Genomic DNA, 11,602 nt, shown 5'->3' on the forward strand with positions numbered 1-11,602 from the left:
CTGAAAATAAAAATGTGTGAGCAGAGATGCTTTAGATGAGATGAAAAAATATTAGGAAAAAAAATTATTTTCGATGGGAAAAAAAGCGATCATAATTATTGTGTAAATATTAATTAGAGCCATGAAATTCTCTCAAAATACAAAATTAAAAAAGAAAAAATATTATCAAACTAAAATATATTGCATTGATTTTGCTGAAAATAAAACAAAGCTACGTTTCAGGAGTTCAAACTTCAAGCTTTTAAAGGCGATTCAAATGTAAAACTACTTCAGACTTCAGGCTTTTAAAACTGCTTCTCGAGCAACAAAGTTAATCTCGACAATCTGTTGAATCTCCTTCTTCTTTTGTAAGAAACGAACCGGTTCTTAACTCCCTGAATTAGCAGCTAAAGCAGCACCAGACCAGCGCTAACCCACATAAACCAGTCTAAAGCTAGACTTTCACGAGGTCTTCATTACTTCACGAGCTCCAGAGAACACAACACTGCTGTGACTCAGAGATCATTTCATGAACCCGGCCTAGCCCACACAGACGAGCAGCCGCTATAAACCCAGGTCTGAGCTGGGCTTTCAGCTGGACTTTCAGTGTTTGTGATGAAGAATGAGCTGTAACGAGAAGCTCCGAGTCTCAGAGACACACTGAAGCCAGTGAAGAGAGACAGAAACACAGACGGATCCGTTCAAATATCCTTTCATTTCAAATCAAATCAAGAACCAATCAAGAAGCCATAGCTGTGATTTTCCCCACTTAAGCCGCGTTCACACCGAGCACGATAACCATAACGATATACTTCTAAAAGTCCTTCTCGATATTAAAGAACAGCCGAGTCCACAGCACAACTATAACGGTAACGGCACAGAGGAACGATATCGTGATCGCTTTCAAAACGCTTTTCTCCAGCTGATGAAGAATAAAACTCTGACAGCCAATCAGAATCCACCCTGCTGTCACGAGCTGGAGGATTTAAAGCGACAGACGCGCGCGCGCTTACAATAAACACACGATATATCGTCGCTGCTGCGGACGCTGATATCCTGATCTTTATAGCTAGCGCTCTCGGTGTGAACGGGGCTTTAAGCTGATGAATTAGTTTATTATTTCATCTTTTCTAACTGACAGAACGTGGAAACGGCCGAATCTGTTCAAACTGCAGCTGAAACTCGACTGTGAACACATTCAGATGTGAACACGCACACGTCTGTGTCTCTGAGCGCAGCGCTAGCAGCTTTCTAAACGATGAAGCTTTCAGACGAGGCTTTGTCAGAGCAGCGTCAGCGCCGATCCTGATGAGCGTCGTCTAGTTTTGCTCTGAGATCAGTCAGATGCAGTCTGGGGTTGATTTTAATATCATGCTCACGTTAGAGATGCTGCTGTCTGCGGACGAGAAAACCGTGCTTTATATGTTTCCATCCACCCATTTCTATGTGCGTTTTGGGATATCGCATAAAAATATAACCGCTGGATGGAAACGCCAAGATGCGCATAAACTTATGCACTCAATAAATTCTTATCCGGTTAGAAAGCATTCGCATAAACTACGACGGAAACACTTTTACCGAATAATTCCTTCGTGCGCGTCAACAAAGACGTGTGGCTTTGTGATCATAACAAAAGTGATCATAATTAATGCATAAATATTAATTAGAGCCATGAAATTCTTTCAAAATACAAAATATAAAAGACAAAATATTATCAAACAAAAATATATTACTTTGATTTGACGGAAAATAAAAAAATAATACAATTTCAGGAGTTCAAGCTTCAAGCTTTTAAAAGTGATTCAAATTTAAAACTGCTTCAAATTCCAGGTTTTTTTAACTGATTCTCAACCGACAGAAAGTTAGTCTTGACTGTGTTTTTAATCTCGTTCTTCTTCTGTGAGAAATGAACCGCTTCTGCTTCAGAAACAGAGGAGAAGAAGTGAAACGTGTGAACAGCTCTGCTTCAGACGAGAGGAACATATTAGACTTTTTATTATTATTTTCGATGGGAAAAAAGTGATCATAATTATTGTGTAAATATTCATTAGAGCCATGAAATTCTCTCAAAATACAAAATAAAAAAGACAAAATATTATTGAACAAAAATATATTACTTTGATTTGACTGAAAATAAAAATGTGTGAGCAGAGATGCTTTAGATGAGATGAAAATATTAGAAAAAAATTTGTTATTTTCGATGGGAAAAAAATGTATCATTATTTTGGCGTAAATATTAATTAGTACCATGCAATTCTCTCAAAAAGCAAAATAAAAAACAAAAAATATTGTTGAACAAAAATATATTACACTGATTTTACTGAAAATAAAAATGTGTGAGCAGAGATGCTTTAGATGAGATGAAAATATTAGGAAAAAAATATTATTTTTGGTGGGAAAAAAATTGAACATAATTATAGCATAAATATTAATTAGTGCCATGAAATTCTCTCAAAATATAAAAGAAAAAATATTATTGAACAAAAATATATTACATTGATTTTACTGAAAATAAAAAAGTTACATTTTAGGTGTTGAAACTGAGCTTTTAAAAGCACTTTAACGTAAAGCTGCTTTCTTTAGTAGTGTTCAGTGATTGTTTGTCACCTCATCGATGATCAAATGAACACTCATTCATGTCACTGATGGTCTGATATTGGCTGCTGTCTGTGTTGTCTTGTTCTCCTTCTGTTTGGTTCACTGTGTTATATCTATTGTGGTTCAGTGGTTTAGTCACAATTTTGTTGCTGTTTATTTTTTCACAATTAAATGAAACTGAACTATTCTGATTCTAAGACACAGATCTGATGACAGTAAAGTAAAGTCAGTGAGGGAGTGGTTAAGTCAGACTGATCATTAACACAGTACTGCTGCTGTCTGTGTTGTCTTGTTCTGCTTCTGTTTGGTTCACTGTGTTATATCTATTGTGGTTCAGTGGTTTAGTCACAATTTTGTTGCTGTTTATTTTTTCACAATTAAATGAAACTGAACAATTCTGGTTCTAAGACACAGATCTGATGCAGTAAATAAGTCACCAGCTGCTCAGACACATTCAGTCAGTGAGGGAGTGGTTAAGTCAGACTGATCATTAACACAGTACAGTACAGTTTGATTTGTGTGTGCTCTTCTGTGTAACCGGTGTAGATGTCACAATAGAAATCATGTTGTCTGTTTATTGTCTTTTCTTTCTCAGCACCTGTTCTTGTTCTCTTATCATAATACATTTAGTCAGTAAACTCACAACTCAAATATTACTAAATTATTATTAAAATTTAGAATGGAGGCCAAAAAACTAAAATAACGTCAGTCAGATTTATTTGATTCTGAGTCAAACATGTTTCTGACTGACTGATGGTTTTATTCTGACTGTATTAATTGATAATTCATACATTCAATCTCTCTCTTCTTCAGGTGTGCACACATACCAGGAAATGTACGGCTGTGAGTGGGATGATCAGACTGGAGCAACAAATGCATTCAAACAGTTTGGATATGATGGAGAGGACTTTCTGTCTCTGGATTTTAAGGAGCTGAGATATATTTCTCCAGTGCAGCAAGCAATCCCCAGTGTACAGAAGTGGAACAATGACAAAGGCTTGATTGAGATTAACAGAAATTACTTCAGCACTGAGTGCATCGAGTGGCTGAAGAAGTATTGATGATCAGACTGGAGCAACAAATGCATTCAAACAGTTTGGATATGATGGAGAGGACTTTGTGTCTCTGGATTTTAAGGAGCTGAGATATATTTCTCCAGTGCAGCAAGCAATCCTCACTGTACAGAAGTGGAACAATGACAAAGGCTTGATTGAGAATGACAGAAATTACTTCAGCACTGAGTGCATCGAGTGGCTGAAGAAGTATGTGCAGTATGGAAAGAGCAGTCTGCAGAAAACAGGTACATCAGATCTTATCCAGCTGTGAAAATATGAAAATATAGCCATACATGTTTTGTTAAACAGTCTTCTACTCTAGAAATCACTGTAAAAGCTACTTCTTTCTTTCAGAGTAGATTGTTTTGATTAAAGCAATACAGATCATGTGTTTTGTTTGTAGAAATGAATAATAAAGGCATTTTTATAAATGGATTGCTAAACAGGTTCAGGAGGAGCATGTTCATCTAAACCTGTCAATTATGAACTGGCTAGAAAATAATAAACTGATGCAGGCTTGATGTGTTATAGTGGCAAAGCTCCGTGTCCAGTTAAAACTGTTAGGATGTTATTACTAAAGATTTTCTTAAATTAATGGGTTTGTTGCAACCACATCCAGAACTGTTAACTGTTAGTTTGCTGATCAGAACCCTGCATGCCATGAACTATCACCCTCGAGGGGCACCCAACCCCAGGTTATCATTTTCATTAACACAATAGTTAAAAGATTGCTTGTGTATTTATTTACTAGAAGACAAACTTTGCTGCCTCTCTCTGGACTGCAGTAAGACTAGCAGCAGCACAGATTTGATTTGACTAAACCCTGCTGTGAGCTGTGTAACATACTCAGATTGTAAGAATCTGATCTTCCTGATGTTAAAGAGCACAACTCCACATCACCAGAGACTCATAGCAGTGACGTCTGTAGTATTTACTGTCGGGGTCCTGGCTGACCTACAGTAGAGGACATTACTGTGCTGTCAAGCCTATCAAAATGGGTTTGTTTGCTCAATTAGACCGGCTAGGATGACAAGAAGCTCTGTTTTAGATTTCTCTAAATATTGAGTTATTATTAGTAGTATTGAAAGTTTAGAAAAAAAGGTTACATAGAAAGGACATACAGCTCCTCCTGCAGAGTGCCTTAGTAGAAACCAGAGCTTTCCAGCAGCAGTTCCAGCACACTTCAACCTCTACCTGACATTATACAGTGAACTGAATGAAGACCAGCCTTCACAGACAGTGTGCTGGGGGGTTATAAAGGTCTTGATTGGGACGACATGAATTTAAGATCACTTGAATTCAAGCTGTCTGTCTCTCTTCAGTCTCTCCTCAGGTGTCTCTGCTGCAGAAGTCTTCCTCGTCTCCAGTCACGTGTCATGCTACAGGTTTTTACCCCAGTGGAGTAACAATCTCCTGGATGAGAAACGGACAAGATCATGATGAGGATGTGGATCTCGGTGAACTTCTATCCAATGAAGACGGGACCTTTCAGAAGACGAGCACCCTCAATGTTAAACCTGATGAGTGGAAGAAGAACAAGTTCAGCTGTGTGGTGGAGCATCAGGGCAAGACCAAGACAGCGAATGAGATCAGGACTAACCCAGGTAAGAGAAATTAGATGAGTGGACTACAAATATAGTCCCTCCTGAGATTAACCACCAACTGTATTAGGTCTTGACTCACCAAAAAATAAACCCAAAAGATCACTGGTTTATTAACAAGGAAGTTTATTGAAAAATAAAGTAAAATGGAAACAATCACAAAACAAACAATAGAGTACAAACACAACATGTTTAGGCCTGTATTGTTGTTATATGGTTGCACATTGCGAACATGCTGTCACTACATAGCAATGTACTGCATATATCACAATCACAGACACTGTACGAGAGTTTCACTGGTTAGTAACATTATCTGTCTTTGTGAGTAAACTGATGTTTTCTCTGAACAAACAGGAGAGTCTGTTCCCATCGGCATCATTGTCGGTGCTCTTGCTGCTGTTGTTCTGCTGGTGGTCATTGGTGTTGCTGGATATATGGTGTATCAGAAGAAAAAAGGTGAGGACAAATTCTATAACAGGGTGCACAAAAGTCCTTCAAATGATTCAAATGTCTTCGATTAACTTTTTTAAATTGTATAAAGTACAACATTTTATATAGCATATAAATGTATTAAATGTTGTTTGTGAGGAACTTAAAGAAGTTTAAATTGTGTTCACTGATTGTAGTCTTAGATTTGATCATGTTAACTTTTGTGGTTGAATGAAATTCACTTACAGTTCACATCTCTGATTGTTTTCAGGCTTTAAACCTGTCAGCGGTAAGTTTCTTATAAATACAAATAATGAGAATGTATCAAAGTGGACTCTGACATCGGCCATGATGTGGTTAAAAGAAGTGTCTTCATATTTCTAAATCCATAATATAATGTTTTAGTAATATAAAATCATAAAGTAAATTAAAATAGAAGTTTTGTCCAGTATGTTTTTCTCTCTAATGTAGAACTTATACATTAGAATAATTATGACACTGGATAGATTCAGAAATGATTGCTGTGCTAATCTAAAAGGTGTTGTGTGATCAGTCTGTTGTGATGTTACTGTAATATTGTTGTGTGTTTTAGGCTCTGATGACGGCTCAAACAGCTCGGCTCATACAGTTCCACAAGCATAAAGATGTAGGTGGTTTTTATTCATCACTGTAACTGTGTCAGTCATGTCAAATGAATGAATGTAATATATTTTTCTGGCATTTTAGGAGACCAGACATGTGAGAGATGAAGAGAGATGAAACTTTTCCTGCTGGCTTAGAAAACTGCACATAAACACAAACGCTCTCTCTCTCTCTCTCTCTCTCTCACACACACACACACACACACACACACACAATCAAAGATTTCTGGGAATGATCTGTCTTATATATTAATTACATCAAAAAAGTAATGTTTTTGTTTCTTCACACTTGCTGATCATCTTATAGTTTTCAGTTTATTAACTTGTTGATTGTTAAAAATGCAGAAATATGAGATGTTTGTCACAGAAGCTAAATTGTAAAATGTATATATTTCTCTTCAGTGACAGAAAACAACGAATACAAATGATTGGTTTGCAAGGCTGTTTGATTTGTAGGATCTAGGACAGATTGATTTGTAGGGTTATGATGCAGTACTCTCCATGAAAAAGGAGCTGAAATGTGTATAATCGATGTAAACATCTGGGTACAACAGCCTCTCTCAGTCTAAGAAGATAAATCTGTTTATATGTAGTTTCTAGAGACAATTTCTGTGGGAGAAATTATGGAAAACTAGTTGTTTATCGACTGCAACATTTAAATAACTTTAAGTTGAAATGATCTAGATTTGATGATGTGTGGAACTGGGCTTTTCCTTCAGTTAAATGACAATCAGTATGCTTTATTTTATTCCTTGTATGGGATTATTGGGCTTTTTCTGTTTTTACATTCTTATTTGTTTTAAATGATTTAGATGATAAGCTGTACTCCAGAATAGTTAGATAATACTCCAGAACAGATGATGTTATTAAACATTAACATCTGAACAGTACAGTAAAATACATATTTCCTTTATTTGAGGTTAGTAAAGATTAACGTTGAATGTGAAGTTGAATTAACATGAATGTGGATGTAAATTGGTTGCCTTAAAAATTGTAATGTTGATTCTTTAAAGAAAATAAACCTCACAGAAAGGAGCAAGTGGTGAATATCTGTCTTTTACTCTCTTATTCAAATAATAGAATTCATATTTCATCAGAATCTACACTGTAAAGGTTATGTGCTATCTACTTAAAATTATGGTAATATTACACATTATATTTTTGAGTGGTTTTATAGCTTTATTTCTTTAATAGAATCTAAATTAATAAACCATGTAGAATCTCATAAAAACATTTTAGTCTATAACACAATTAATTAAATATTTTCCAGTGAAATGTGCTCTTTTATTTTAGGTTTACTCTCTAAAGTGTGTGATTTTGAGTGAATGGAAACAAACTGTTGTTTAATTAAAAGACTGTATGCTGCTGGCACAGCACTAGTAAAAAGTCAAGTCAAGTCAAGTCACCTTTATTTATATAGCGCTTTTAACAATACAGATTGTGACAAAGCAACTGAACCGCATTAATTAGGAAAATAGTGTCAATAATGCAAAATGACAATAGTAAACACTCATTTTTCAGTTAAAGACAGTTCATCATTGAATTCAGTGATGTCAACATCCAGCTCAGTTTAAATAATATCTTTGCAATTATGTCAACGATAACGCTGGAAATAACAAACTTGTTTCTGCACTGCATTAGCAAAGCTATTGCTCATTACACCAAACATGCTTCATAGTACCAGTATTAGTAAAAACAGTTCATACACAACCTGACCATCAGCTCTACTCTGCACAATGGTAACGATCAAAACTTCAAAATAATAGAAACTCTTTCAAATGTGAAACATAACATTAAACATTAACAGATGTTAAATAACACTTAATTTCACACCAAACAATCACCACCAAATGGTCTCTAAATAAAACCCGCATTAGTCAATTAATTGTCTTAAAATAAATAGGTAGCCTTCTTTCCTTAATTTCATCATCGGTTCCTCAGTTTAAGCCACAAAACGGCTTAAGTTTCCTTACAAAATGAGGAAAATATATATTTTGGTTTTATTAGTGAAATGTTCTCAATATTTTCTATACAACACTGAACCACAATTTCCTTAATAAAATATACACACTATTTTTAATTATCACCTTAAATTTCTATGAAAATTACAAGACTAAGACTGAAACTCAAGTTTTAGGATTAGACCTGTTTAGTTCAATTCGGTGCTAAAAGCAAATAACATAGAAACAAATAAAAAGAAACAACTTTGTTTAAATAATATTTCCACTTGATACCAGAAAGTTGATGTGCAGAACTGGCTAGTTTTGTTGACTACAGAAATTATTGTGGGTTTTATATTTTTTTATTTTTTATGCACGTTTTAAAAAGACATCACAATAAACATGAAGGACTTTCGAAAATAATATTCCTGTTATTAGTAAGTTGATTTATAACTAATATAAACACTAACAAATTTAGTTTTATCTCAAGTGAAAATTCTACTTTCACTATAGCTAATTTAGCTTCTGTTTATGGTGAAATTAAGTTGTGAAAATAAATAAATTTTGACCTACATTAAGTAACGTATTGACTTGTGTCTAAAGAAAATATATTGAGTGAATAAGGTACACTAGGAAACAAATATTTCTCCTCTAAACTTAATTTGTTTGCTTTCAATTAAAGTAATTCTCTAAATGTGCAATCTAATCTGCTGTAAGGCAAATGTGAACAAATCAAGTACTCAAAATAAATAGCTAATGCAGGGACGGATCTACCAGGGTGGCATGGGATGACAACTGCCCCCCTTAGAAAAAGCGTTTCCACTCCATCTGCCATGCTAGAATAATCCCAGTATAAAATAAAAATGTAAGCAGTTTTTCCTGTACTGCTTTTCAGCAGCTGTGCTTCAATGTTATGAAATAAAAAAGAGACTATACTATGAATACGAGTGAAACATGTCTATCTATAAGTGGTCCTTGTGTGCTGCACATGTATGCAGTGCATCCAGTGTAGTCAGCTGACTCAAATGACTCTTATATCAACCGGTTCTTTTTGGTGAGTCAGAAACACAACCGGTGTAGCCCAATTCATGAACAAATATACTATTTTTCTGTTTGTTCATGAATCGCAAAATTACTAATTCTCTGTGAAATCTATCTAGATAGGATGTCAAGGATTGCCGAATTATTTTCCTCAATGCTTCTCCTTGTTTTTTTTTTGTTTTTTTTACCATTGTCGAGTACAGTAACTATTTTCTTGTGGCACGTGGATCCTCATACTGCCTGTTCCACTTTTTTTTTTTAAGGATATAGACCTTTCTAAAAATGAAATCAATGTTAAGAAGATCCCGATCATGGGAATTAATAGCAGAGTGAGGGAAGAATGTAATCTTTACATTCTACAATTTTGTTGTTCTTAAATTTGATGCACTAAAACATGTTTAATATATCATCCAAGTGACCTATATAATAAAACAATTTCTTCCATGTACACTGCAAAAAGTGCTGCAATTGTTACTTTAAAGGGCTATTTCTACATAACCCACATAAAGTAGTTTTGGTGGTATAAATTAATGTATTTAGGTTGATTCAATAATATTAAATAATATTTTTGACTTGAATAAAACTTGTTCATTTAGATGTTACTGTTATGTAACTTTGCCTGTGTTTCCCTGTCTTGTGTTTAGGACTTTATATTGAAATGTATATTGAAATTCCCCATTATTTCTGTACTCTCTTCCTGTGTTCCTGTTTACCTGTTTGCTGTGCATCCTTGTTTGTTGCCATAAGTGAAAAAAAAGTGAAATGTCATGTGGCCAAGTATGGTGACCCATACTTGGAATTTGTGCTCTGCATTTAACCCATCCAAGTGCACACACACTCAGAGCAGTGGGCCCAGGGAGCAGTTGGGGGTTCAGTGCCTTGCTCAAGGGTCTCACCTCAGTCGTGGTATTGAGGGTGGAGAGAGTGCTGGACATTCACTTACCCCACCTACAATTCCTGCTGGACTTCAGACTCGAACCCACAACCTTCGGGTTACAAGTCCGACACTCTAACCATTAGGCCATGACTATAGGACCATATATAGACATATATGCCTTTCCAAATCATGTCCAATCAACTGAATTTACCACAGGTGGACTGCAAACAAGTTGTAGAAACATCTCAAGGATGATCCGTGGAAACAGGATGCACCTGAGCTCAAGTTTGAGTGTCATGGCAAAGGCTGTGAATACTTATGTACATGTGATTAAACATCTCACCGTGGAAACAGGATGCACCTGAGCTCAAGTTTGAGTGTCATGGCAAAGGCTGTGAATACTTATGTACATATGTACATGTTTCCTTTTTTTTAAAAATTAATTTGCAAAAATTTCAAACAAACTTCTTTCACGTTGTCATTATGGGGTATTGTTTGTAGAATTTTGAGGAAAATAATGAATTTAGTCCATTTTGGAATAAGGCTGTAGCTAAAATAACAAAATGTGGAAAAAGTTAAGTGCTGTGAATACTTTCTAGATGCACTGTATGCACAGACAAAGATTTCATGTTTATATGTAATCATATTCATCTATTCACTTTTCCTGAGTGCTAGTATATTTTAGTATCAACCAGTCCCAATAGCTAATCATAATTGCTCTCATCTTTATGTTGATGTTTGTTTTTGTGTAGAAATAGAAGACTGAAATACATTCTGCTCAATCATCAAGTCTTAAGGTTATATTAGAAGAAATGAAGAATGGTGAGTGTGATATATCATGTTGTTTCTCTCCTCTCAGGTGTTCATGCGTTCCAGTTCATGTACGGCTGTGAGCTGGATGATGATGGCAACAAACGAGGATACCTGCAGTTTGGTTATGATGGAGAGGACGTTCTCAGCTTTGATAAGAACACCCTCACCTTCACAGCTGCAAATCCTTAAACTATGATTACCAAGAACAAATGGGATTACAATGGAGCAGATGCAAATGTCTATAAAGCACATCTTATGCACTGAGTGGATAAAGAAATATGGGAGGGACACTCTGGAGAGAATATCAGTTGCTTTGATAATCACTGCATAGTGAGCAAAAACAAAAACAATTTTTAAAGTTTGGGCTCCTAAACATTAGATCACTCTTACCCAAAGCAGTTATTGTAAATGAAATGATCACAGATAATAGTTTTGATGTACTCTGCTTGACTGAAACGTGGCTAAAACCTAATGATTATATTGATCTAAATGAGTCTACTCCACCAAGCTACTATTATAAGCATGAGCCCCGTCAGACTGGTCGTGGCGGCGGTGTTGCAACAATATATAGTGATATTCTCAATGTTACTCAGAAGACAGGATACAGGTTTAACTCATTCGAAATACT

General features: G+C 35.4%; 1 protein-coding gene across 1 annotated transcript in view; it reads left to right on the forward strand.

Annotated features, from left to right (window-relative positions):
* The window catches only part of LOC107574271 (class I histocompatibility antigen, F10 alpha chain-like), a 23,860-nt gene extending 16,510 nt beyond the window's left edge, over positions 1-7,350 (forward strand). The window contains exons 4-9 of the mRNA XM_016260720.1: positions 3,659-3,877; positions 4,955-5,236; positions 5,588-5,689; positions 5,934-5,951; positions 6,255-6,312; positions 6,389-7,350. Of these exons, the coding sequence (XP_016116206.1) occupies positions 3,659-3,877; positions 4,955-5,236; positions 5,588-5,689; positions 5,934-5,951; positions 6,255-6,304 (671 nt within the window). The 3' untranslated portion in view covers positions 6,305-6,312; positions 6,389-7,350. The remainder of the gene's footprint in view (positions 1-3,658; positions 3,878-4,954; positions 5,237-5,587; positions 5,690-5,933; positions 5,952-6,254; positions 6,313-6,388) is intronic.
* Positions 7,351-11,602: the final 4,252 nt, after the last annotated feature.

This window comes from Sinocyclocheilus grahami, unplaced genomic scaffold (assembly GCF_001515645.1).
Source record: "Sinocyclocheilus grahami isolate Dianchi unplaced genomic scaffold, SAMN03320097.WGS_v1.1 scaffold2166.1, whole genome shotgun sequence".
NCBI lineage: Eukaryota > Metazoa > Chordata > Actinopteri > Cypriniformes > Cyprinidae > Sinocyclocheilus > Sinocyclocheilus grahami.